Source organism: Hippocampus guttulatus, chromosome 6 (assembly GCF_054856545.1).
Source record: "Hippocampus guttulatus isolate MCC_2025c chromosome 6, RoL_Hgut_1.0, whole genome shotgun sequence".
Classification (NCBI taxonomy): domain Eukaryota; kingdom Metazoa; phylum Chordata; class Actinopteri; order Syngnathiformes; family Syngnathidae; genus Hippocampus; species Hippocampus guttulatus.
This window is the reverse complement of record NC_141266.1, coordinates 24,129,348-24,157,057: the sequence shown is the minus strand read 5'-3', so window position 1 is coordinate 24,157,057 and position 27,710 is coordinate 24,129,348. Positions and strand designations below refer to the sequence as shown.

General features: G+C 48.4%; 2 protein-coding genes across 7 annotated transcripts; one reads left to right on the top strand and one right to left on the bottom strand.

Annotated features, from left to right (window-relative positions):
* The first annotated feature begins 21 nt into the window (after positions 1-21).
* Positions 22-18,902, top strand: cacng8b (calcium channel, voltage-dependent, gamma subunit 8b). The gene is made up of 6 exons (XM_086113319.1): positions 22-1,128; positions 7,299-7,632; positions 9,026-9,250; positions 10,679-10,762; positions 16,383-16,523; positions 16,654-18,902. Exons 3-6 carry the CDS (start codon positions 9,028-9,030, stop codon positions 17,448-17,450), a joined length of 1,245 nt encoding a protein of 414 aa, XP_085969445.1. The 5' UTR covers positions 22-1,128; positions 7,299-7,632; positions 9,026-9,027; the 3' UTR covers positions 17,451-18,902.
* cacng6b (calcium channel, voltage-dependent, gamma subunit 6b) lies at positions 14,255-27,457 on the bottom strand. 6 transcript variants are annotated; one of them, XR_015101163.1, is made up of 7 exons: positions 27,178-27,457; positions 24,847-25,247; positions 22,032-22,106; positions 20,863-21,000; positions 20,538-20,730; positions 16,023-16,123; positions 14,255-15,838 (listed from the first exon to the last, which is right to left on the bottom strand). XR_015101163.1 is itself a non-coding variant. In XM_086113322.1 (6 exons), exons 2-5 carry the CDS (start codon positions 25,208-25,210, stop codon positions 20,571-20,573), a joined length of 798 nt encoding a protein of 265 aa, XP_085969448.1. In that variant the 5' UTR covers positions 25,211-25,247; positions 27,178-27,457; the 3' UTR covers positions 14,255-16,123; positions 20,538-20,570. The 6 variants fall into 6 exon arrangements, 5 of the variants coding, with proteins under 5 accessions (XP_085969448.1, XP_085969451.1, XP_085969449.1 ...); XM_086113322.1 differs by having other exon boundaries at positions 14,255-16,123; positions 20,538-20,791; XM_086113325.1 differs by having other exon boundaries at positions 14,255-16,123.
* Positions 27,458-27,710: the final 253 nt, after the last annotated feature.

Sequence of the window (27,710 nt, the reverse complement as noted above, 5' to 3'; positions counted from 1 at the left end):
GTGCAACCTAATTGTTTGTGTGTGCGTGTGTGTGTGTCCTGCAGCAGCTCAGCAAGTGGCTCCATTGGATTAAGTTCACAAGGGTGACATAATTCAGCCTCCACCCACCGACAGCACTGATGTCATTCGACTGAACGCTCGTGATCGCCACGACAGATAAAGTCGCTGTGTATTGACGTGTCGCGATTGACCGGTGATTTTCACGCGCACGCGCACACTCACGAACACGGACGGACAGAAAAACAGCGAGCTGCTCATGTGTGTCAGCAACCCGACAACGAGGCGTTTTGCTTGTGCCACGAGTGTTGTCGTTTGACGGGGACAGGAAGTACGAATATTAGCGGAGGTTCTGGGGATAGCAGTCGAATTGGAAAAATCATTGATTTTTGGGGGCTTTGCTGTTCATTTTACTTCCTGTTTTTCAAAGCATACGGATTGTTTCCGATGTATTTCGGTGGTTGAAAAGTGTCACGGCACGGTACGCGATGCGAGCCTGTTCGCCGACGAGCAGGTGAAAAAAACATAAACAACGCAGGAAAAGCAGTTTGCGTAGCTTTGAAATGGGGGGGGGTTTTTTCCGCCTATTCGGGCAACTTCAACGCGTTGCTCCCGGAGCCCAAATGAGCAATGCAGTGATGAATTCTGCATTTTTGTGGTGGTCATTCCGGTGGGACGTGGATAGTTTTTTTTCAAGGGGGATACATGCTCGGGAAAAAAAAAAAAACCTTTGCAAACCATTGTGAGACAGCCAGCAACTCGGATTTGAGTCGGAAATATTTGCTGTCTGTTGTTACGACATGCGGCATGAAGAATCCGTGCTCAGTCGGTGACGTGTGCACACACTCGCACCTTCCCCACCACGTCTCACCACTGCCCGCTTGCTAAAATGAGATTTGAATCAAATTCCTTCTGATCTGACCTTAAACTTCTCGTTTTATGACACACGTGCATCGGATCGGTGTGCGCGCTCCGCCTGTCACCCTCCTCCGCCCCCCCCCCCCCACGGACTCCTCTTCTCCTTGCCCCCACCACCACCATCATCATCATCATCATCATCATCATCTCCTCCCATCCTCTGGCGAGTGCGACGCGCGCAGAGCGGCTCTGACATCCCGCAGCAGCCTGCAGGTAAGCCCGCGTCCTTCCTTTCAACGCGTCCGATTGCAACGCGCGTGTGCTGGATTTTCAATGCGCCTCCGTCTGCCTGCCTGTCTGTGTGTCCGTGCGTGCGATTTTGCCGCTAGAAACGCGTAGCTCCGATTGCACTCGCGCGTTGACGGGCTCCAATTGAGTCCATCGTTTGGCCACAGTGAGGAAAAACGTGCCCGACGACAAAATTTTTAGGATTATTTACTGTATGACGCGAGGACTATAACTAGCAGCGTCAATTATGCAAATGATGTCCTTTTAATAGCTTATTGGGAGCCCCCTCCCTCTATCGTCTACAGCCCCCCCCCCACACTTACATCCATGTTCACTAATCTCATCAGTGCCGCAATCGATAATTTGTCGATGTCTCAATGTGATTTGTGTGCTGCCAGGCGTCCATTTTGGCCCGCCCGCCCCCATCCCCTCTTCCGTGCCCCCCACGAGTAGCCAGTGCAGGCAGGGGGATGATGCATGTGTGCGTGTGTGTGTGTGTGTGTTTGCGCGTGTGTGTGATCTGTTAAATGAATGCACCGCAGCCAGCATCACTATTCACGAGCTTGGCACGCTTGCAGCCTCCTCTGTGTCCTGGTGTATGTGCTCATAGACCACCCCACGAGCCCCCCCCCGCCCCCTCCACTCCACACAAACACCCCACCCCACCACCGCCATCCCATCCTCGCCGGACGTCATGTTGACGATGACCCACATGATGTTCATCTGAGGCATGTTTGTTTGTCCACTCATAAAAATAAAGTCCCCGCTGTTTTGCGCCGATTCCTCTTCTCGTTTTCATGAAAGCACATGTGGAGAGGAAGGTGTGAGGGGATGTGTGCACTGCAGCATTCAGGGGACCCCCTGCTCCCACACCCAAAAAAAAAAAAAAAAAGAGGAAGCTGCAGCAGTCAAGAACGTGTGTGTGTGTGTGTGTGTGTGTTTTCTGATCTTATCTTAACACGCACACACATGTTAAGATAAGATCAGAAAACCTTTATTTGTCTCACGATGGAGAAATTCCCGATTTACAGCAACAAAATTCTGAAAAGGAGAAAGTAGAAGACAAAAGTATATACCTGTATATATACAGTATATATATATATATATATATATATGTATATATACACACACACACCACACACACTCTGCTATAGCACGCCAAATTGAACCATGTTGGCGTGTCCATCAGCACCTGCTGTGACTCAACGTGTGTGATCCCAGGATGCACCAAATTTTCCATATTTTTCTCCACAAATGGTGGCCGGAGACATTGATTTACGCCAGTGCAGAGGGAGGGGACCTGTTTTGCCTTCTTTGTTGAAAAGCAGCGCAATGTTACAAAACGTGTCAAGTGAAACCAGAGCTGGAAACAAAGTGAGCCTGATTTTTGTGGACTGCTGTAGGGAAACAAAATCAGACTGGGCGGAGCTATGAAGCTGTTCGCTTCTCATGGATGTACACAATCTGGTTGTGTCGGCCACCCGGCACTAGAAAGTGGGCATAGGGAGCAGTGGCTAATTTGTATTAGACATGCACTGACGCTAATTTGACCACGTGGCAGAAGTTTCAGTGAAATCCCATTTGCATGTTACATGCTGTCTCAGTATGAGCACTAGGGGGCGCTATGTTAAAGGGGTACAGAGATAAGAGGTGAAGAAGAACATTTTGTCCTACAGAACAGACGGTTAACTGCCATGCATTACCGACGTTAAAAAAAACAAAAAACACAAATTACAGTATGCATTTTCATTTTTTGGGGGGCGGGGGGGGGGGGGCCTAAGCAAACAGGCCTGAATGAACACACGGCACGTTCCAATCCGCCTGCAGCGGGCAGTCTTTGCAGCCGACAAGGCACCACCACATCCCATTTTGCAGGTCCGCCTTAAACAAAGGAAATGGGAAGGGTGGCGGGAGAAGCTAGCGAAGGCTTTCGAATGTTCAAACGGGCGGGCTCAACAGCAACTATTTAATGTCTACCTTTGAACACTAGCGGACGCGTACGCTTTGTGCACTGGGAACACTAAAGCGCCTACTGAGGGGTCCTGTCAAACCCCCGACGGATTGATTGATCAAGTGGTGTGGTGTGTCCCGATACTTTTGTCCGCTTAGCATCCGCGTACGCGTGGCCTTGAAAGACTCCGTCTGGGGATTCTGGATTGCCGCCAAGTCGATGATTACACTACGAGGTGACTCATTCCAGTCAATGGTAGCCCACTCAGCTGGAATGAGAAGATTTACCGGCAGTCATGTCGCGGACTTCACCGCGGACAGCAAAAACTTAAGCTAACGAGAGCAAGCTAACAACATAGGTCTGTCTCGGTGGAATCGAGAAGGCCGACCGGACTGGTCTTTTTAGCTCGAGTTGCATATTCGCGTCGAATATGAAACGTGGCTAGCCGCCCTCTGGCGATCGCAATAAAATCCAAATCAATGTTTTCATTGATATTGCGATGACATTATGAGAAATAAGTGCCAACCCGCAGCCCCACCAACTTCAAAATAATTATGATAGAATCACTGCCTACCTATCACTACCTTTGACTGCTCAAGGTACCAAAGAAAATCCACTTTCGATTTGCCCGAAAAGACGCGCATGGCTACGAAAAGCCCAGCAGGAATCTGATCTTCCCGAGTGCTTTTCAGCCTAAGTGGGCTTCCGCGTGCATATTTATGTCCGATCATCCAAGAGTACTATTTCGGGAGCCTCTTAGACCAAGGTGTGAGTGTCACCGCCTCCTCGGGCGCTTGCGACAAGCGGGGGGGGGGGGGGGGGGCGAGGTCGCATGCGGGCGGAGGTGGACAGCCAAATGGCTTTTTAAAGATGACCTCTCTTGCCGTCGTATCGTCATCACGTTTGAGACGGCGCCGGCCGGCGCTTTGAGGCTTTGCGCGCGTGTGCCTGCGCGTTTGCTGGCGCTGGTGCTGAGCTACCTACCGCGCGGCGGGCCCGCCCGTCGATATTTGTGCGTCTGCGGAGCTTTGCGTCACGATTTGGAGGAGAAAAGGTTTTATCAGACAACACGCGCTTCCATTTAGCCGCCAGAGCCAATTTCCATACTTGCATCCGTTGCGGGCCTTGAACCTGTAATCCTCCCGTCCCGAGCGTGAGCCTCTCCGCAGCCGCGCTCGCGCCTCTTTAGGAACATTATCTTCGGCGATGAAAAATTAAGGCGGCAGTCTTTTTATTTATTTTTTTTAAAGCAGCTCGCCCAAGTACACCTCGGGCCTTTTTGCCTCCTATTTTTGGGTCACGAGGGGCCACGAGCACTCAGCAGATACGATATTAGGTAGAGCGCAGTCATTCCTCACAGTTTCACGTTACCGCGGCGAGAAAAATCGGCAAACATCGGTCGATCTTGTCAACGTCTTATGTGAGTTGTTGGGTGTCCAGAATAAACCAAAAGAGAAACAATCACATTTATTTGTTTTTGTTTTTATCTCTGACGCACGTCGGCGAATCAAAAAAAGTCGAGCTCAGACTTCCCATTCACTATTTGTGTCGGCAGTAACAAATGAGCTCTGAATCGACTCAAATGGGCTCCTCCTTGTCCTTTTGTCGAAAAAAAAAAAAAACACATCATAGCCCAAGAAATGAAAACGCTCATTTGATCAAAATGCAAAATGCTTCTGGGAGTGCACTTTTCGCGTGTACACTGGCGTAAAAAGTTGCTCCCCCCCCCACCCCCTGGAGTCAGTGTGAGATTCGAAACGAGAGTCCGAGCCGTAGAAACCTTATGAATGAAAAACGGAAGGAATCTGTTGCACATTTTGGGTGAAGAGTCTGCAAATAGGCTGACGGGGTTTTAAGGGTCCGAATCAATCATTTGAAATGGCGCACGGGAGGTTTTGACGATGAGCCTGAATGACTTTTGACGCATGCTCTCTTTTGGCCTCTTTAACTGTGATCTTGCCGGCGCTCTTTCCACATTTGGTCAGTTTAGCTTCTGTCCGGCGTCCAAGTTGAGCATTCGATTGTTATGGGATTCAACATTTCTTTAAACATTTGCACCATTTGAGTCGTCCCATAATGTCTCAACCTTGTGTCAGTTCATCGATATCGACAAGCATTGCTCAAATCCTTGACGAGGCTAAATCCAAAATACCAATTTAAGCACCCGAATGTTAATTTTATTTTTTTTTTAATCGCGCCGTCTTGTCCTTTCACGCTCCCCTGCTCTCGCCCTCTGTTAATTATTGGAAGGAAATGGGAAGTGCTGATAATTAAATGGCAATTATGATCTTCCACACGGGGGACTTTTGCTCAGGGGAATCAGAAGTAAGGTCACTGGAAAGGTCACGCGCATGGATGGGCCTTTTTGGGAGGCCTTGGGGATAGTGCAAGCTTTCGAGATGGGTATTCTCCTTTGGGAGCCACTTTATGCTGATAGGGATAAAATGTCATAGTATTACGTACACACAAACACACACACACACACACACACACACACACGCGCGCGCGCACGTCATTTGCTTCCACGCAATGTAAAACGAAGCCACACTGCAGCAGTGTCGCTTGACAGTTTACATAATAAGGAGGCAGAAGAGAGAGCGCTACGAGTATGATGAGGACGTCTGGCTGGGGGTTCGTGGGGTGGGGGGGAATTCAACAGTTTCCGACACTGTGAGGTACAAACGCGCCGTCTTTCGTCGCATCTCAGAGGCTGAGGAGGGTGGGGGGGGGGGGGGGGGGGGTTCGGGGGGCGCTCGCAATGCAAACGGGATGTAACCCATTTTTGCTCACGATGCCATATTGCGTCATCAAATATTAACAAGGATTCATGTCGGCTCACTGCATGCGTGTGCGCGCCGTTGTGTCCGATGCGTGCATTTTCTTTGGAGGTTCACAAAAACACTGCAGGGTGCTTCTCATCTGTGCCAATCGCGTGTTTTAGCCAGTGCACATGCGCCGCTCGGGAGCATCTGTGTCGCAGTCCACACACACACGCACACACACACGTGCGCATTAAATGAACATGAACACATGATCATGGTTTAAAATGCCCCCCCCCCTCCATCCTCAATTTTTGCTCACTTTCTCTTTCCGTTTGCTCTCTTGTCTCCCTCCTCCAAAGCCCCCCCCCCCAGATCCTTCGCTCTATGCTGATCTTTGGAATTCAATGTTGCCATGGTAACATTGTCGGGTTGCTCGATTTCCCCCCCCCCCCCACCCCCTTTTCCCCATCCTCTTTTCAGACGATGAGATGCAGCTCAAGTCATTCCGCCTTTTAGGCTCCAATGTTGGCACTGTGTCAGTCCATGCGCTCCGACCGACAAACAAACAATCTAGTTCATGGAAATGGCCCCTTCTGATTTGACAACTTCATATCTTGGACGAGTCTCCAAGACAAGAGCTGCGGAAAATGATCACACCGAAACTGTGTCGGAGTCTTCACATTCACCAATGTGCTCATTGTTGCGGTGACAGTGCAAGTGCAAGTGCGCCGCAGCACATGGAGAGGTGTTCCTAATATTTGGGTGATCTTATTTCGATAAAGGATGGGGCAAAATGCTCCATGTTCTACGTAACTGCAGTCGCTGTAACGGGCGTGTTATTGTTGTCAAGACGTTTGGTTTGAATGAATTTGCTGTGGACGGCGACACCGTTGGCGCTCAGGTGTAGCTGCAGGCGTACCTCACGTTGTGACCGCCGCCCCACGCGGCTTTTGTACGTATGCGAAGACGCAAAGAAACCTTTTACGGCTAAAATCGAACCACAGATAAGTCGCTTTCGGCATGCGGGGATGTCCGTTGGCTCCTGCTCAGTGCAGGGCCGGAGATATTCTATCGTGATACGGGGGGCCAACTTTGCTTTCAACCCCGTATTGCCAAACATCCGGCTCATTTCAGTGCACGCCGAAAAGTGGTCCCGACCAATCTCAGAGCAGTTTTTCGAGCACATTTTTTTTCATCAGGATGTTCCACATACCGTCACTGGGTGAAATCAAACCAAACTTGATGGATTCATTTATTCGCGTATTTCTGATGTAAAAAAAAACGTCAGCTCGGCAGCAAATGCTAGCTAGCAGTTTGAAGATTGGTTTGACATGGCGATCAATTGAGAAGGCGCGTGTTTTCCTTCGAGATGAGGCGCTGTCTGATTCCATCTGCATGTTTAAAACGTCCCGTTCTTTCTTTCTTTCTTTCTGTGTGCGCAGCTGAGCAGTGACGGTGGATGCTTCGGTGCCGGCTTCCTGCTAGCGGAGGAGCGAGCAAAGGAGAGCGCGACGAGCATCCAAGACTCGGCACTCCGCTGGCACCGGCGACTCTAGCGAGAAAGGCAGCGGGAAGGAGAGCGAGAGAGAGAGAGAGAGAGAGAGAGAGAGAGAGAGAGAGAGAGAGGGCAGTGCACCGAGGAGAGAGCGAAAGAGAGTGGGGAGCGGCTGAGAACAGTCGATGGATGCTGTCCGGTTTGAAGGGGCAGCACGTTCTTCACTGACGAGGAAAGGAAAGATTTCAAAATTGAGTCGAAGGATAGAAACTCGCCGTCAGGTAAGTCGAGTTCTTCGCTCGCCCCGGATTGAGTCTGAGAAGCGTGGGAACTCGGCGGGCGTTCGGGAACGCGTGTCGCGGCGGCCAAAATATTAGGTACACCCGCTATCCGACGCGAGAGCCGCGTCGAAAGTCCGCTTTCACAAAGACGAAACTGATTTGGATTGACGTCGTCGGGTTGCATTCAAAGGTCCGGCCAAGTGAATTCAGAGATTTGGTTCAACTAACCATGTCTTATTCAAGTGTGTAATTATGAAGTGGTTACACTGGGGAAGGTGCGGCATGATGCCCTTGGCAGTGCCACGTGAATTGCCCCGCCTCCACTCGATGAGAACTCCGGTGCTTTTGTCCGCATCGATGGTTAGTTGGCGCACTTGCGACATGCTTTTAGTAAGCTAGTTTACGCCTAAACTCCGAAAAGGCATCTCTCCTTGGGATAGTCACTTTTCGAGCGCCTCATTGCTTGCTGTGAGTGTGCACCTGACACGCCGAGAAAGGCGGAAGAGCGTTGGGGGGGGGGGGGGGGGGGGGGTTATTGCTGATTTTTCTTTGAAAGTCCGACTTGACCGTCAGCATGGGGAAACGGGGCTTTGGCCAGAGAGCTCAGCGACATGCGTATGTCCTTTCGGTGGCCACATTAGAGTGCCTTGTTGTTGGCCGTGAGTGTGCACACCCATCAAGAGCGATGAGGACAATATGACCGAAACAAATCTCTGAATTCACGTGACAGAGTTTTCACATAAAGCATGTTCAGGTTTCTTGTCGCGCTGTTCGTTGTTATTTAAATTTATAAAGGCGCGTCCTTCTCGACCGAAAGGGATTTCAGCCTGGGTCTTGTGCATGTGTGCGGGTGTTTCTGCATTCCTCTCCAGTCTCGCCTTCCGAGTTCTAAGGGGAGCGGGGTTGTCAGGGTTATGAATATGGAATAGCCGGGCAGGGTGTGATCTGGAGTGTTTCGCATCACTTCTGGCTCGTTAAGCCGAGTCAGCAGAGTCAGCCAGCCTTCCTTCCAAGGACACGTCATCATTTCGGCACCTCCTTCCTCACCTCTCAGCGTCCTCCCCCCTTCTCTCCCCTTCTCATCTCACCTGCAGGGCCGCAGTGCGCCTCAATGAGGTGACGGGTCCTCAAGTGAGATGATTTTCCTTCTCATTCTTTCCCTGGCTTCTTAACAGCAGCGTCCCGGCGAGCACGGCAGCCACGTTTGCCAGAAATATCGCGTGCTGTCGGATTCGGGCCGTTCTGTGTTCAAGTCGTTGACAGTACGATGCGTTCTCTGTCGACCCGTCACGTTCGGCCGGGGTCCCCCGCCTTTGTCACCTTTGCGGCGTGTTTGGCGCCCCCAGCAGAGTTGAATGAAGATGCCGATGCGGCTTGACTTTTGTTTTCCAAGGCATGGTGTGTGAGAAGGGGATCCAGATCCTCCTCACCACCGTGGGGGCGTTCGCCGCCTTCGGCCTGATGACGGTGGCCATAGGGACGGACTACTGGCTGTACTCCCGAGCCCTCATCTGCAACAGCACGGCCAACGTCACGCAGGACGACCCTCACAACAAGGACAAGAAGGACCCCGGGGCGCTCACCCACTCTGGACTGTGGAGGATATGCTGCCTGGAAGGTACGCTCAAGATGCTACCCGACGTGACGCGATTGGTGGCAACGACTGCTTTGGTTGTCTGGGTGAAGGCACAAGGCAACGACACCTGTCGCGACACTTGTGTGCCTCACCGGGTTTTTTCGTTGGTGCACCAGCACAAAATGTAGGTGAACCCAAATTTTCCACTGCCTCGCATTCAACACTGCAGTGTTAGGGTTAGGGTTGGGTTTAGGGTTTGGAGTTGGGGTTGGGGTGTGGTTTATGGTTCGGGGTAGGGGTTAGGGTTAAGTTTAGGGCTTGAGGTTAGAGTTACCATGATGGTGTTAGGCTTAGGGGTAAGTTTTAGGGTTAGATTTAGGGTTCAGTTCAGGACCATAAACCTAATCCCTAACTCTAACCCTAAACCTAAAACCCTAGCGGTTGGGAGTTAGGGTTAGGTTTCGGGGGGTTAGGGTTAGGATTGGGGGTTAGGGTTTGCAGTTAGGGTTAGGCTTAAGGGTTAGGGTCAGTGTTCGGGTTAGGGGTTTAGGGTTAATGTTAGGGGTTAGGGCTAGGGTCAGAGTTGGAATTAGGGATTAGAGATCGGGTTATGGATGGGTTAGCTCTTAGCCTGTTTACGGGATAAGGTTAGAGGTTATGTTTAGGGACGGTTTGGGTTAAGGTTAGGGTTTAGGGTTCTTGTTTAGGGTTCGGTTTTGGGGGGTTAGGGGTTAAGGTTAGAGGTTCGTGTTAGGGTTTAGGGTTAAGGTTAGGATTTCGGGTTTAGGGTTAGAGTTCGGGGGGTTAGGGTTCGGTTTAGGGTCAGGGGTTAGGGTTGGATTAGGTTTAGGGGTGAAGGCTAGGGTCAGAGTTAGGATTAGGGGTTAGGCTTTTAGGTTTAGGTTTATGGTTGGGTTCGGGTCAGGTTTAGGCTTCGAGGGTTCGAGAGTTGGGGCAACACGTTCCTTTTCCAACGCGTCACCAGCATCCAATGGCAGCAAGCGTCGGCGTGCCGGTTCTGGCCCGCGGGCCGTGAGTTTGAAAGCCGTGCTGCAGCCGCTCAACGTGCGACGCCACTGATGTGCGCCTCCATCTGCTTCTTCACAGAGCAACATTGCCCAGCGACAAAGGGAGGGGAGGGCCCGCCAGCCGCCCCACGTCTGTCCATCTGTCCCTCCGTCTGTGTGTCTTCATTCCACCACTCCATCTTACCTCACAATCCATCAGCGTCGTGCGTGTGCGCTTGTATGTATTTACTAACACGACACGTCGCACGCGTGCCCCACTAACGTCCCGCTTGTTGTTTGATCCGTACGCCGGCGCTGATGTCGGTGCTTTCGGCTCTCGGGAGGACGCCCGCCATTCTCCGTTTGTCGCAGTTGGCCTTCTGACATCTTGTTCTCTTGCTGGTGTGTGCTCATCACTTTTTATTCCGGCCCTCTCTCACTCTCTCCGTCTTTCACATCTCAGGAGTCAAGCGAGGAGTGTGTTCGCAGATCAACCACTTCCCGGAGGATGCGGACTTTGACCACGACGGGGCCGAGTACGTCCTACGTAAGTCAAACGGCTGCTCTTCGGTCTTGCCGCCACGAAGGAATCGACACGTGACAACGTGGACTAAAAAGTCACGGGTGATGGTGCGCTAAAGGTCCCACGGCGGGAAGCTTTTGTGTGCTGGGATACGCCGCACCAGGGTTCCCACTCTTCCACTTTTATTTATGGACCTTTGAAGGACTTTTGAGGTCTAATTTATCCATTTTTTAAGGACTTTTTCTCCATTCAGCAGGGGATTCGCGGTGGATTTAATGAACGGAAAGCCACATTTCAATGAGCTGGTGTTCAAATCATTGCTGCCAAAGGAAGGGCACATCTTTATTTTTAGGGGCAATCAGCTAACCATTTATTTGACATGCTGTATGTCAAATTGACCCGAAAGGACCCGAAGTGATCATCTTCGGGACTGATCGGAGACTGTGGGAAAAGCAGAGCGGGAAGCACAATTAGGAACAGAATTTCACCGCTTTTTGATGGATTTTTATGAACTTGAAGGACCCGTGGGTAGAGTATTCATGACCTGCCTGGTACTTGAATGGTTAGTGCGTCTGCATTGCGCTGCAGAGGTGCAAGGTTCGAATCAGGCTCTGGCCTTCCTGTGCGTTCTCAAAAAAGTGCGCGGCAGTTAATTTTCTGATCTTCTCCTCCGCACAACTATTCGTGCTCACACTCACAATTGTTACCTGACTGGTAGTCGAATGGTTAGTGCGTCAGAGTTGCACTGCGGAGGGGCAGGGTTCGATTCCAGCTCCAGCCTTACTGTGTGTTCTCAAGAGCATGCATGGCTATCCGTTTTCTGATCCTATTCGCGTTCAAAATTCACACCGAGGGACAACATGGAGGATTCATTCCGTGCCTAGGAGTTGAATGGTGATTTCTTTGGTCCCGCGCTGCGGAGGTGCAGGGTTTGATTCCGGTCTTCCTGTGCGATCTCAAAAATGTGCATGGCCATCCATTTTTGAATTTATGAAAAACGACATAGTATAGTAAGGCGTTTTCGAGCCGAAAAAAAAGACATAGTATAGTAAGGCGTTTTTGGCCCGAAAAAAACGACATAGTATAGTAAGGCGTTTTTGGTCGGAAAAAAACGACATAGTATATATAGTAAGGCGTTTTTGAGCCGAAAAAAACGACATAGTATAGTAAGGCGTTTTTTGCCGGAAAAAAACGACCATGTATAGTAAGGTGTTTTTAGCTGAAAAAAACGACCATGTATAGTAAGGCGTTTTTTGCCGAAAAAAACGACCATGTATAGGAAGGCGTTTTTAGCCGGAAAAAAACGACATAGTATAGTAAGGCGTTTTTGGCCCCAAAAAAAACGACATAGTATAGTAAGGCGTTTTTGAGGAGAAAAAAACGACATAGTATAGTAAGACGTTTTTGAGCTGAAAAAAACGACATAGTATAGTAAGGCGTTTTTGGTCCGAAAAAAACGACATAGTATAGTAAGGCATTTTTGGCCCGAAAAAAACGACATAGTATAGTAAGGCCTTTTTGAGTCGAAAAAAACGACATAGTATAGTAAGGCGTTTTTGAGCCGAAAAAAACGACATAGTATATAGTAAGGCGTTTTTGAGCCGAAAAAAATGACATAGTATAAAAAGGCGTTTTTGAGCCCGAAAAAAAGGACCATGCATACTAAGGCGTTTTTAGCCCGAAAAAAAAGGCATAGCATAGTAAGGCTTTTTTAGCCCGAAAAAGGACAAGAGTATAGTAAGACATTTTTGCACGAAAAACTGGCAGAGTATAGTACTATACTCAGAGTATACTCAGAGTATACTGTACTCAGAGTATAGTATACTCAGAGTATACTGTACACACAGTATGCTATACTCAGAGTATAGTAAGGCGTTTTAGCCCGAAAAAATGGCAGAGTATAGTACTATACTCAGAGTATACTATACTTAGAGTATAGTATACTCAGTTATACTCAGAGTATACTATACTCAGAGTATACTGTACTCAGAGTATAGTATACTCAGAGTATACTGTACACACAGTATGCTATACTCAGAGTATAGTAAGGCGTTTTTAGCCCGAAAAAATGGCAGAGTATAGTACTATACTCAGTTATACTCAGAGTATACTATACTCAGAGTATAGTATACTCAGAGTAAACTATACTCTGAGTATAGTACTATACTCTGCCGTTTTTTCCGGCCCAAAAACGCCTTACTATACTATGTCGTTTTTTCCGGCCCAAAAACGCCTTACTATACTGTCGTTTTTTTCGGCCCAAAAACGCCTTACTATACTATGTCATTTTTTTCGGGCCAAAAACGCCTTACTATATATACTATGTCATTTTTTTCGGGCCAAAAACGCCTTACTATATATACTATGTCGTTTTTTTCCGGCTCAAAAACGCCTTACTATACTATGTCGTTTTTTTCGGCTCAAAAACGCCTTACTATATATACTATGTCGTTTTTTTCGGGCCAAAAACGCCATACTATACTATGTCGTTTTTTTCGGCTCAAAAACGCCTTACTATACTATGTCGTTTTTTTCTCCTCAAAAACGCCTTACTATACTATGTCGTTTTTTCCGGCTCAAAAACACCTTACTATACTGTGTCGTTTTTTTCGGCTCAAAAACGCCTGACTCTACTATGTCGTTTTTTTTGGCTCAAAAACGCCTTACTATACTATGTCGTTTTTTTCGGCTCAAAACGCCTTACTATACATGGTCGTTTTTTTCGGGCCAAAAACGCCTTACTATACTATGTCGGGGTTTTTCGGGCCAAAACGCCTTACTATACTATGTCGTTTTTTTCGGCTCAAAAACGCCTTACTATATATACTATGTCGTTTTTTTCGGCTCAAAAACGCCTTACTATACATGGTCGTTTTTTTCGGGCTAAAAGCGCCTTACTATATACTATGTCGGTTTTTTCGGGCTAAAAATGCTTACTATACTATGTCTTTTTTTGGGCTAAAAAAGACTTACTATATACTGTCATTTTTTTTCGGGCTAAAAACGTCTTACTATACATGGTCGTTTTTTTCGGGCCAAAACCGCCTTACTATATACATGGTCGTTTTTTCGGACTAAAAACGTCTTACTATACATGGTCGTTTTTTTCGGGCCAAAACCGCCTTACTATATACATGGTCGTTTTTTCGGGCTAAAAACGCCTTACTATACATGGTTGTTTTTTGTCGGCTAAAAACGCCTTGCTATACATGGTCTTTTTTTTCGGCTAAAAACGCCTTACTATACATGGTCGTTTTTTTCGGCTAAAAACGCCTTACTATACATGGTCGTTTTTTTCGGCTAAAAACGCCTTACTATACATGGTCATTTCTTTCGGCTAAAAACGCCCTACTATATACATGGTCGTTTTTTTGGGCTAAAAACGCCTTACTATATATGGTAGTTTTTTTCGGCCCAAAACGCCTTACTATACATGGTCGGGTTTTATTGGTCCATGTATAGCATGGTCGTTTTATTTGGCCCATACACAAATGAAATGAACACCACAGGTTAATTTTTAAAGATTTTTATTGATTTTAGAAGCTTTCCCTGAAAAATAAGGACAATGAAGAACATTTGGATTTTTATTAATTTTAAGGACCCGTGGGAACCCTGCGCACGTGTGCGCACAAGCTTGTTTACGATGTTGCACAGGCATCTTGTTGGCATTTTCTCTCCTGTGGCCTACTTGTTTCGTGCGTGTGTGTGTGTGTGTGTGTGCGCACGCATGTGCTCTCGTGTCCCATTTACATCCAACTAAACTGAGTTCAGAAGCAATTCTTTTGTTGGGAGTGTTAATAATGTCGAAACGAAGTGGATAAGGAGCAGAGGTCACGGTGGCTCAATGCGGGCTTGCCACGCGTCGTGTCGTACAGGTTCACATTGCTGAACTTTGGATGGATGGAGGAGGTTGTCCAAGCTCGGTATTTGTCAGTTTTGGTTTTTGTACTCATGACTAAGATATGCAGTACTGTGTATGCCATACTGCCTATTTTCTCATTGAAATGAATGGAAAAGCCATTTCAGACGTCCCATTAAAAAAACAACAACAAAATGTATCTTAATGAGGAAACCGAGCACTTCGTAATACAGTAAATATTCTCTAGTACGGACTCGTGTTTGCGCTGTCCAATTTGTCCTGATAACACAAATTCCTCATTTGGGAAATGAGCATGGTACTTGTCCTTTATGAACCTGCAAGTATGTTGACAAAATGCATGTGTAACAACAAAATCAATAAAATACAAAAATATACTCTCCAAAAACTGTTTATATAACAAAAACTGCAATACAGGTGTATCCCCAAAAAAATCAGAACAGTAAAATACGTACAGTATTTTAACGTTTATTTTTTTCTGTCTTGGGAAAAAAAATGTGTATTTTGGATTGTTTTGTTGGATTCATTCTTTGGTTTATGACAATGTTTGCCTGCGTGTCATACAGTTTTCTTGCTAGTTGCAAGTAACTGTCCCGTTGATCACTGGTGTCTGGTAATTCTTGTGCATACTGAAGGATTTTTGTTGCCATTTGCATTGCTTCCTTGCTGGATGGTGGCTTGTCATCAGGAGTTGAATCGATGCCTTGTTTTTTAAAGTTTCGTAAATTTGCGTCTTTGTGTCCAGCCTGCTCAAACGGATGCATTTCACTCGCTCCGCTCCAGTCGTTACAGTTCTTCTACGTTTCGATGCGATGATCTACACGACGTAAGTGAATAAAGTTAAAATCTTTCGCAATTACAGTAAAACGCACGCCAATAAAAAGTCGCTCACACGTCTTCGTTTCGAATCTGATGAATGAAAATGGCGAAGCGAACACGTTTCTTCGGTCATGTCGAGTGGGTGCTGCTTTTAAGATAGTGCCGCGTTCTCCAGGACGTAAGTGAATAAAGTTAAAATCATTCACAATTACAGTAAAACGCACGGCAATAAAAACTCACTTACACGTCGTCGTTTAGAATCTGATGATCGAGAAACGCGAAGTGAAAACTTGTTTCAGCGTCAGTCTTTTCCGTCGCATCGGGTGGGCGTTGCGTGTATTGAAGATCCCGCGGCATGACGTCTCCATCCGGGTTACGGGTTGTGGAATTTCCGCCTACGCAACCTCCGGTAACACGTAATATCGTAGTCAAAATGTTAATGCATAGGTTTTTCTTCCGGGTGAAGGATATTCCTTTCTATAGAATTCCGGGGATGGAAATATTTACTGTACTGCACTTTTTCTTTTTTAAACATAAACGAATAGAATTTACAGGACATTTTGTGTCACTCTGCATCAATTGACTGACCATTGCTCATTCTGGTGTATCCACCTTGGCCACCGACGACAGCGAGACATCACGACCTCTCCCTCAGCTCGTCAGTGCAGCATGAGTGTCTGTCATTCTACCTGGGAGACAAAGATGATATAACCGAGTCCTGTTATTTGTGTCATTCTATATGTGCTGCTCCACCGTTTGTGCTCAAGCCGTTGCTTGAAGGGTTCCACCACTGCACCATAGATGCTATTTACCGTGAGCATTAAGCGAGCAGCTTGAAGGACTAAAGGCTATGTGGTCGTTTTAAACACACGACAGTGTAGTCCTCTTTCGTTTTAGGACGAGTCAATGTCAACTGCGTTGTTCAGCACTTCTTCTTTGGCCTTGTAGGCGTGGTGAGGGCTTCCAACATCTTCCCCATCCTCAGCGCCATCCTGCTGCTTTTGGGAGGCGTGTGCATCGCCGCGAGCCGCTTCTATCGGAGCAAACGGAACATCATCCTGGGGGCGGGGATTCTCTTTGTGGCCGCAGGTAACATGACCGACTCGCTTGCGTTTCAGCACACTCGAAGCATCGTTGCGCGCTTGTGGTGACCACACTCGCACTACCTTTTGGCTTTTGTTACAAATGGATGGATGGATGGCCCCTCACTATTTTTCAGGTCTGAGCAACATCATCGGCGTGATCGTGTACATCTCGGCGGCGCTGGGCGACATCTCCCCCAAGAAGGACGAGGACAAGAAGTGGCAGTACTCGTACGGTTGGTCCTTCTATTTCGGCGGTCTGTCCTTCATCATGGCCGAGATGGTGGGCGTGCTGGCGGTCAACATCTACATCGAGAAGAACAAGGAGCTGCGCTGCCGCTCGCGCACCGACATCTTCAAGAGCACCACGCACGCCATGCTGCGCCTGCCCAGCTACCGCTTCCGCCGCCGCTCCCGCTCCTCGTCGCGCTCCACCGACCCCTCCCGCTCCCGAGACCCTTCGCCGGTGGGCGGCGGCGTGGGGAAGAACTTCGGGCTGCCCCCTTCGGCGCTGCTCTCCCAGGGCCCCATCTCCGTGTCCACGCTGCCCAACCCGCACTCGCGCTCCCACGCGGCGCTGGCCGCGGGCGACATCTCGCTTTACACGCTGTCCCGCGACCCCAAACTGGGCGGCGGCCTGCCGCCCATGTACGGCACGGTGGACCGCGCCACGCTCTACCAGCTCCACAACTGCTTCCCCAAGGATGCCGGCGGCGGCGGCATGATGAGCGGTACGCTGCCCTCGCTCAAGTCCCACAACCCTTCCAACTCCTCCAACTCCAACGTGCCAATGCCCAACTCGGTGGGCTCGGGACCGTCTCCCTTCACCTCGTCTGCGGTGGACAGGGAGCGAGGGATGGGCACTCTGGACAGGCTGAAAGGAGACAGGGAGAGCAACTCCAACACCCTGAATAGGAAGACCACACCTGTGTAAAAGCAGCAAGTAGCCGTCGTCCGGCACAACTGAAATGTTCATCTCTCCCTCCGCGACGAAAAGCAGAGTGCAGTCATCACAGAGCGATCTTAACAAACCACAATGAACTCTCGCAACAAAACTATTTTGATATTTCCACGTGCTAGAAATGATTTATTTTGTTAACGATCAACATGCAAACTAACCTCGGGCTAAGTACAAAAAAAAATCCCCAAAAATTGTGCAATATTACCGCTAATTTAGCAGACCTGCGTTAGCGTCGATTGTTGTTGTGATTATTTTTTTGCGTTTGTACAAGGGGGATGGGCAGAACAATCCATTGGTGTCAATTCTGGCACGCCTCATGTCTTAGTAGCATCGTTTTGTTTTTTTTTGTCAACTCCGCGTACGACTTCTGGCCTCGGCGGTATTAATTCAAGACGGATATGAAGGAGATTGAATATATGCTCCAACTAACATGCAATTATGCACTACTAGAATGTGACAACACATACCTAGTCGGACATTTCTGTCACAGTGGAAACTATTGCCAATAACATTCTACTAGTTGACCTGTAGGGGCTCTCTTTCCATAGACGGCGGAGCATCTGCAGCAGGGCGCAAAAAGTGGGCCCTGATTTTTCAAATCGGGGGCGGGGGTTCCAAGTGCCTACTACACAGCACAGACGTGCTTGAGACTCGAGTGCACGGCGGCCCCGCCGCAGGACTGCGAGGAGCTGCTTTGATTGTCCGTGATTAAAGCCAGCGGTGACTATTCCCGCAGTGGCGCAGACCTCCCTCTCTCAGATCTGATGGAATGACCCTAATGCTTCACCAATAGTGCGGAAATGTCACCCGTTGCACTTTTACCTCTGAGTCATATGCAAAAGTTGCCCCATGGGGAAAAAAAGAAACAAACTGTGTTCGTCAGAAACGGTCATCCACCCTTAATTCTACTAGTGTGCACAAAATCTTGCGCCGAGTGAATGATTTCTTCGGATTCGGCGGCTACGAGTACCACATTGATTTTGTTGTTGTTTCGTTGACCAGATGTGAATACTGTAAATTGTCTTCCAATATTAGCAGGAAAGAAAAAAAACAAACAAACTGGAAGACGTGCAACAATAACGACTCAGTTTTGGCCTCTGTTCGTTTTTGTTCCATGTCGACAGTACTTCTTGTAGCGCTTAGTCATGTTGAAGATGTTTGTTCTTTGGGCATTAACGACAACCTCGCGTTTGATACGGGACAAAATAGAAAATATGTACAGTACCAGGGAAAAAAAAGGAAGAACCCCCCAGAATCATCTCTATTCTATCAGTCCCATTTCATGGCAAAAAAAAAAAAAAAAAAATCAAGCATAATGTAAATGTGGATTTTGGAAGATGATTTAAAAAAAAAAAAGATCATCTTCATTGTCATTTATGCATACATATATTTGTAAATTCTATCAAGAAAAATGAGCTTTTGTTACTTGGACTCTAACTTGGTGGTTTACCTCATTAGCCTCCCCGCCCCCGTGACCTTTTGACCCGCCCCCTTTCCCAAGCACCTCCCCAAAGATTCTTTACACTGTGCTTCCTCGCTACTCTTCCCTTGAACCAAGGCGATGAGACTGAAAGCGACCCGACACGCTCTTCTTTTTTTTTTCTTCTTCTTCTCTTCTTGAGAATTTGACTGCTGCGACATGATGCAACCACCCAAAACAAACGGACAAAAAAAAAAAACTACAAAAGACGACGCTTCCAGCTTTTTGGGAAATTCTATGGCGACATTCTGGGAGTTAAAAGTGGCAACCGTGCACACGGAGAGCACTTAGTTGGGCAATTTGAATCTTATGGAGTAGAGACGTAGCGACAACTGAGTATGGTTTATCTAAATGTGTGATCAACTCCAACACTGTATTGCACGAATTTTATAAAAAAAAAAAAAAAACAAAAACAACATTGAACGATCAATGCTGACTTTTGTCTTTTTTCACTTTAAAAATGATAAAATCCCAAATTTTAATGACAAAATGTGAATCTGGATTGTGTTTCATGATCCCTTTTTTGCTTGCATTTGGTTCTGAAGTAGTTGGTAGTTGCCTGTTCTGTTTTTTGCGTTTTTTAAAAAATACTTATGGATTCAATCAGCATCGAACCCACGACCTCTGCACTGTGAGGTCGACGCACTAACCACTGGCCCACCGGGCAATTCCTGTGTCCAGCCCACAATATATATATACAACCGAGATCACATGTCACGTAGATCCCGTTTCTGCCCGTAGGGAGCGCTCACCAGCAAGACGGATACGACTTGCGACACTAATTATCCCGGCGGGAGGTGTCCGGCCTGTTTGAGCCCCCATGGGGGTGTTGGGAGGGGCACTTTGGACGGCACTTGGAGAAGGTGCACGCACGTTGAGGTTGAGTGTGGAAAAGTAAACGATGAGGCACACATAGTTGAGATTCACGGATAAGGTTTCCAAACAGCAATGATAGCCTAATTATAGAGTTGGAGTAGGGTCGGTGAGGCTCTGCAGGCAGAAAGGTCACTTGTAAGGTGAATTGGAGGGAAAATTATTTTTCATGTTTACTCATGGGGGGGGGGGGGGGACCACGCACGCACACACACACACAAACCATAGGTATATGTCGGAACAAGTTTCGATTTCACCAACAAGTCAGAGGACAGAACCATGCCGATGTTATTGAGGATGAATTTGAAATCTGACGACAGTGCCGTTTGCTCGCAATGTTGACGTTTCCTGATTCTGAAGGGCCTGGCGCCGATTCGTTTGGGCATGGCAACACAATGAGAGCGCAATCTGATTGGACAAAGCCACACGTCCGGCGACATGCGGCGGAGGCAGAGAAATGCCCCACAATAAAAAGGACAGACGGCACAGAATGCGCCGTTTGATTGAACAAAGGTGAAAAATGATCTAGATTGTAAACTACTCGAAAATACATCAAAAATATAGGATTGCGTACCTGTCGGTGAAATCTGCTTCACAGAGTGGAAACAATCGAGATACAATGAGGTATTGAGTCATCACTGTTTAATGCTAAGCTATGCTAATTGTTGGGCTTTAGAAAAACGGTGTAGAAAAAAACAAAACAAAACCTGAAACGACGTTGCCACGTGGGCAGCCGCATACTAGGTGGCGCTGTTGTTGTGCGGCAAGCGCTTCTGCCAGGAAATGCCGTGAAGCGAAAGGACGAGGAAAAGGACGCCTCCCAACGTGAGGACGGCGCCCGCTGAGCCCGCGCAGGCCGCCGACCACGCCAGCTGGTGGTGCAGCGGGACGGCGTGGTCGCTGGACAGCAAGGCCAGCACGGACCGGTGGAAAATCAGGACGGAGATCAGGACCAGGACACCTGCGCGCGTGCGGCGTTAAAGTCGATCGTTTGGATGATGAGAAGGTGGTCGGGAGACGGCGAGTTCTGACCTGAGAGGATGAAGCAGAAGGAGGCGGGCTTGAGGAAGAAGGCCACGCCTTTGCTGAGCGTCATGATGATGCAGATGGAGCCGGTCACCATCAGGGTCAGACCGAGCAGAGCCAAAATGGCCGCCGCCAGGCTCAAGTCTAGGGAGAGAGACAACTGGACTGAAACATCACGCGCATCAATGACGAGCGCTTCAGTTGACTTGCATTCATGCTTTTTTAAACCCTACTTGCAAACCCTAACCCAAGTCAGGAACCCTACAGATAAATCCTTACCCTAGTACTGAACCCTGCTTCCGAGCCCTAACCCTAGTTCCGATTCCAACTTCCGAAGCCTAACCCGAATTTTGAACCCTACTTGATAACCCGAAACCGAGTTTCGAACTCTACTTCCGAGCCCTAAACCTAGTTCTGAACCCTAACCTGAGTTCCAAATCCAACTTCCGAACCCTAACCCCTAGTTTAAAACCCTACTTCCGAACCCTAACCCAAGTTTTGAACCCTACTTGTGAACCCTAATCTTAGTTTCAAACCCTAACATTCGTTTAAGAGGTTCAAATTAGGGGTAAGAAGAAATATTAGCGTTTGAAAATCTTTCTTTGAAACCCTAGCCCTGCTTTTAAACCTTACGTAGAAACCTTATTCCTATTTCTAAAGTCTATTTTGAAAGCAAAGTTTGAAACCGACCCCTAATTTTAAACCCAACCCTAAAAACCTTATTCTACTTTGAGGAGTCAGTTGTTCGATTTAGGTTAGGATTAGCATTTTAGGGTTAGCACCGTGCTTGGTTTGGGAGTTCATTCGAGTTTCGGTTTTGAGAATACGAGTAAGAAAAACGCGTGCGGCACCGGTTCATGCATCCCCACCATTTTGCCAATGCACATTCTGCGTGCCGAACGCGTCCTTGGATTTGATGAGCCAAAATGGCGGCGTGTTTGCAAGTGGGCCACGTGCCGATTTGGCTCCGCTTGAAACAGACTTTGTTGGCAGATGCGACATGCTAAGCCCGTGCCGATGTGCGAGTGTGGGCCACCGATGTCATCATCACTCCTTGTTAGCTCCATGCAAGCATCTCATGGCGCAGAAAATTGACAAATCAAAGAATGGTGTCTGGTCTGACTTTTCTTTCTGGGGGGGGGGGCTGGGCAACCACCGTTTCACATTCAACTTACTCTTGTTTGTCGTCTTCTTGAACATGACGGCGTTTTCCCCCGAGGTGAAGAATTTGAAGTAGGTGCAGTTGGATTCTGTCGAGGGATAAAGGAAACTTTAGTGCCACGCACGTGCGACAGATCGCTGCTGGTCTTGTGCGATATGCTTTCTATGCATCCATGCGCACACTTTGGTCCTTCCAGGCATCATTTCTATTTATATCCCAGTGTTGAGTCGGAATACACACACTGCACATATGGTGCGGCCAGCCGTGGAAGAAGGTGCTAATATTTCATTACTGTACTTCGGTAGATTTTTCAGACATTCGTACTTTACTTGAGTAGGCCTTTTTATTTTTCATGTGATTTTTATTTTATTTTTTATAGCATTGCCGACATTTGAAAACAGATATCTGTACTTTCTACTCCCTTATGGGAGTGTCACTCTTTTTTTTTTTTGGAGGGTGGGTGGGGGACATTGCTTAGACATTGCACTGGGACACGCACACCGGAGTACCCGCAGAAAAGCCACACGAGCGCGAGGAGAAGATGCAATCTCTACGCAGGAAGGCCTTGGGCCAGCATTCCAAACCTGCGACCTCTGCTCCGTGAGGCGAACGTGTGAACCGGTCAACCGCCGTGCCGCCATATGTGTTTCAATTAAGGTCAAAGTTGAAATGGCGAATCTTTTATTTTGCCTTGATATGTTTCTATCTGGGGCGGCCCGGTGGGCCAGTGGTTAGCACGTCGACTTCACAGTGCAGAGGTACCGGGTTCAATTCCAGATCCGGCCTCCCTGTGTGGAATTTGCATGTTCTCCCCGGGCCTGCGTGGGTTTTGAACAATTTTTTATATCTGACACTGGACGTGGTGTGACTAGAAGAAGCAGTCATGTCAAGATCTTGATTAATTGATTGATTGTGATCTCGGGGTCTTGTAAGGGCACCCCCCCCAAAAAGGAGGAGGAGGTGGTCCAGGAAACAAGGGATGGTGGAGTGCGAGTGTGCGGAGGGGACGACGCGGCGAGTTAGTTCATCGGGCATTAGACCTGCTCTCCCTTGGTCCCTCGCTCTCCTGCTCCCTTGTTGCCCTTTCACTATATTTAGACCAAAACTGTGAAGTAGACAGATTCCACTGGGCTTCTCGGCCACACAGTGACAACTTAACTCTCTCTGTTAAGGAATACTACAGCGCGAGCGCGCACGCGCACACACACACACACACACACACACACAGTCCATGTCGAGACTACTCATCAGCTTGCTCATTACGCACATATTGCGTTCCAGACGCCTCAGACGCTCGGCGAGTAGCGACGGGAAGACGGGCAAGAAAACAGTTGCTTTTTTGGCATCGAACAAACATGGCGGGGGCTGGCGGCCATCTGCCAGTGGCGCGAGGGCGTGTGAGAAACGTGGTCGCGAGCAGAACGGCTGCCGCAGCACACTGTCGCGTGCGCGCACATAGCACAATTGCGTGCGATCAATAGAAGCAAAGGGTCAAAAAAAAAAAAAAAAAAAAATGGGTTTTCTATTTGAGTAGAAACCGACCGGTAAAGATATATAGAAATATAAATAGTTTTTGAGGCTGGTGCCGATTCCGATATTTGACACGACCGGTTAATTCTCAACTATAGCATTGATAAAATCGCTTCTTTGGGTTCGTTGACACTTTCCACAAAAAACAACGCTGTAGTCATTTTCTTACATTACAGCAAGGAGGAAAATCTGCAGATTTTTGTTGTTGTTTGAAAATACTAACGCGCACCAAAAAAAAAAAAAAAACGTGGCCAATTTTTGATGAGCCAATAGCCAATTTCTTCACTGATTAATCAGTCAAGCTTTAATAATGACAGCCTCAGCAAATCAGTTTTTTTTTTAGGCGCGAGAATGCTAAAGTAGACCTGATTCTTGTCTCTCGCCGAGATTGAATTCTCTCTTTATGATCTCACACCAAAATCCAACCGTGAGACAGACGTGCTAACCACCGACGCGGCGGGCCGATAAGCCGTATTTTGTCCTGCCATCTTATTGAAAAGTCTCGCCAGAAGAGCGCAAGCTTTTGCGGCCGCATCGTATCTGTCGGCGCCGGTTACGTAATGCGCCATCCGCGCGGCTTCCCTTCGCGCTCCTCCCATTGGACGACTCCGTTGCCGTTCTTCGCGAACGATTGAATTGGCTGACCTAGATGCAAATGCTGTACATACGCCGCACGTTCGCACCCCCCCCCCCCCCCCCCCTCTGTGGAACGTTTCCAAGACAAGCATGCGTATGAGGCTCACATTCGGTCACAGAATGGGATGGGCATTTCTTTTTTTATGGAAGCGGCGGTGCATAACGCCGTTTTCTTGATCTTTGACGGAGCTTGCTGAAGAGCTGATCGTTTGAATCGGGTGGGTTGGAGGAGGAGGGCTGGATAGGGGCCCCGGAGGACTCCCTTCGTTTAGACTAGCGCAGGTGCCAAAGTGCGGTCCTCGAGGGCCAGTTTTGCAGACATGCAAAACATGCAGGACGCCGGCCCTCGGCGACCGGACTTCCACACCTGTGATTTAGACTGGTCCGTTCTCCTACCACACGTTTTTTGGAATGCGGGAGGAAACCGAAGTAGCAGGAGAAAGCCCACGCGAGGCACGGGGAGAACATGCAAACGCCACACAGGGAGCCCCCGCAGCCCGGAATCCAGCCTGCACCTCTGCACCCCGAGGCAGACCGTGCTCACCAGTCTCACATGACTCAGGATGTTTAATTACAAACATTGTGTAGGTGCCTTGTGGTCACCATGGCAACAAGTGAGCTCGCATTCTACGAGTGAAGTCAAAGAGAGAGTCACGTCTCACCTCCCGGGAGTTCAGATGGACCGCAGCTCGCCCTCTCGGGGTCCACGTCGGCCACCCACAGGGTGCGCACGCAGGCCTTCCAAAGGCCGTAGTGCGCCAGCTGGCACGTCTGGTTGCCGCCAAAGTCCTTGGGCTGCGCCAGCTCCACCCAAAATTCGGTGCCCACGGCCAGCACGGTCAGCGTGACGCCCACCGCACACACCAGGAAGGCCAGCTTGATCTTGCCGTCCTGGCTGTCGCTCATCTTTTGGCTCCGTCTCTGAGCACGGCCGCCCTGAAGGGCGGCCAGAGCTCCACCTTGGCCGCCGCCCGCCGCCCCCACGCGGCCTTCCTCGTCCCGGGCCACGAAGAAGTTGTTCCACATCTCAGCTTGTGGGTATCTGCTACTGTGCTGCCTGCTACTACCAAGATAAAAAAAAAAATTTAAATCACTAAAAACACAAAAGACGACCAAAAGGTATCAGTGAAGCTTCTGTCCAAGTATTTCCTTTCCTGCAGTGCTCTGAAAAAGAAATGCAACAATAAATAAGACAGCAAAGAGCACAGGTGTTCAATTCAAGGTCCAACGTGTACCGCAATCTTACTAACCAGCCTTAAAAATGACACAAACCAAGGCAAGTTTATCTGATTTGATCATTCGTGGGAGCATGTACTGCGTAAGTTAAACAGGAGAGGGACAAGAAAGGATCCCTGCGGAACACCACACTGAAAAATGACAAGATTTTCAATTTTCAAGACAGACGAGGATGGAGGAAAACCCGTTCGAACTCCCAGAGCAGGCATTGGTGCAAAGGCAAAGGAAGTCGATCTCGCGGGCCTCATTGGAAATCCATAAAACCTCGACTCAGTGGATGCGTCAAAGCATGATTAGGCGTTTTTTTTTTCTTACTGACTCTCCATTTTTCAAAGGTTTCAAGCAGAACAGCAAGCTGAAGCTTTATCACTCTCCCAACTAGAAAGCCAGAGAATCGTTTTGTCTACATTAGGGAAGTGGTTTGGCGCCAGGGGGGGGGCTCACGGTGAGTGCCGCAGTGAACCACCCGTCTTTTATTGTCCCACCACAGAGCTCAGACCCGAGTCGTCCCACTGCGTTGGGCTCGGATGCGAATCCCCGTCTGATCTGCGGGGATAATGCGATGCCACAAATACCCGCCAGCCTGCATCACATGGCACGGCCCACGCGGGGGCCCGTGGGAGCGGTTTAACTAGGTGGCAGATGACCCACGCGGGGATGCGAGGCAGGTGATAATGCCAGCCTGAACAAGAGCGCAGGCCTTTTTTAATTGACCCTGCTGAGGGAGGGGGGGGGCTTCGACGGGTCACAGGACAGAAGCCCCCTGACCCCATCCACAGAGTTGTTTGGATCACTTCATTCCGAGCTTTGCGCCAGCAGTCTCAAAGGTTTTATTTCGGCACCGGAGCACACGAGCCACCTGTTTGTCGTAACGCTGGATTTGGCGATTCATTCAGAACGGCAAGCGCGTTACGTTGACGTCATAACATGCATAGAATGGAATCTTTCCCATCGTGAGATCCAAGACATGAGCAACGGGGGTTAGCTTTTTTTGGTGAGGTGGCATATTGGAGTCGGGGTACGCGATGCGGACCGGCGTAATAATGAGATCCAATCCGAGAGCCGTCAAGCATCTTTGCTTAGCGACGCAAAATTTCATGTTCAAAATAATCATCTTGGTCAGAACTGAAGTCATCTTTAATATGCCTTGATCGGAGCAAATGTAGGTTTTGACAAGAGTGATAGATACAGAATAAGCGAACAAAATGATTACGATGCAGTCATGCCAATAGTACTGTTAAATCTTCAATTTTGTAATTTCAAAGGTAATGAAATGATGCTGTGCTTTAATATTCCTTATGAATAGCTCAAGACAAATATAACACTAATAATTATCTTTTTTAAAAATCTTTATTATGCACACCTCAATGCTTTAGCTGCTTGAAGTGCTCGCGAAACAAAACGTTGAGATTATTTTATGACCACGACACGATTGGCTTCTTCGTTTTGATGCCGGGCGGCACGGTGAAAGACCGGTGAGCGCCACCGCCTCGCAGTACAGAGATCGTGGGTTCGATTTTGGGTCTTGGCCTTCCTGTGTGGAGTTTGCAGTGTTGTCGTCGAGCCTGCGTGGGTTTACTCTCACGTTTTTAAAATCATGCATGGTAGGTTCATGGAACAAGAATTGTCCCTAAATGTGTGATCCTGGGACTTTTGCAACTCTGCGTTTGTGTGTGTGTGTGTGTGTGTGTGTGTGTGTGCGTGCGCGCGCGTGTGTGAAATCAACAATTGGAAGAGGGAAAAAAAAAAATTCTGACCTGTGATTTGGTGCTGGGTTGAGAAGAAGACGCCTGAAAATTTCAAAGAGCAAAGGGGTGCTTCATGGCAGAGTTAGTGAACAGGAACGAGAGAGTGACAGTGCGAGGAGGGGGGGTACATAACACTCATGGAAAGGGAGTCGAACAGGGGAGGGGGCTGCGGCCCGGTTGGCTCACACGCTTCTTGATTCAATATCCGACGATGTGCGTCTGCGTGTACCGGTAATGTTAGTCGCTAGTAAGGCGAGGTGGCGCATTGCGATCTCACACACACACACATCCGCGCTGGCATACGCATGACGTGACTAAAAACATGTCTGTTTCTGTCACACACTCGCCATGCGTGCGCGCGTCTATTTTGGACAGGCACCTGTTAACGACATTAAGTGAGAGCGAAGGAGGAGCCGCAGCGTGTGTTCCTGCTGCTCGGCTCGTCTTACAGCAGCGAGTTGAGTGATTGATCCGCCCAACCATGTCTCAATAAGTTAGTGTGGTTAACGATTGAAATACTCTTGGATGGCGTCACGTGGTTG

What these genes read in the sequence shown, in the direction of transcription:
- cacng8b (XM_086113319.1), top strand. Translation starts at nt 9,028, where the DNA reads ATGGTGTGTGAGAAGGGGATCCAGATCCTCCTCACCACCGTGGGGGCG. An exon ending in GAGGATATGCTGCCTGGAAG is followed by an intron (nt 9,251 to 10,678) that starts GTACGCTCAAGA and finishes TTCACATCTCAG; the next exon opens with GAGTCAAGCGAGGAGTGTGT. An exon ending in GATTCTCTTTGTGGCCGCAG is followed by an intron (nt 16,524 to 16,653) that starts GTAACATGACCG and finishes ACTATTTTTCAG; the next exon opens with GTCTGAGCAACATCATCGGC.
- cacng6b (XM_086113320.1), bottom strand. Translation starts at nt 25,210, where the DNA reads ATGTGGAACAACTTCTTCGTGGCCCGGGACGAGGAAGGCCGCGTGGGG. An exon ending in CAAGAAGACGACAAACAAGA is followed by an intron (nt 21,001 to 22,031) that starts GTAAGTTGAATG and finishes CTCTCTCCCTAG; the next exon opens with ACTTGAGCCTGGCGGCGGCC. An exon ending in CTTCTGCTTCATCCTCTCAG is followed by an intron (nt 20,731 to 20,862) that starts GTCAGAACTCGC and finishes CTTGCTGTCCAG; the next exon opens with CGACCACGCCGTCCCGCTGC.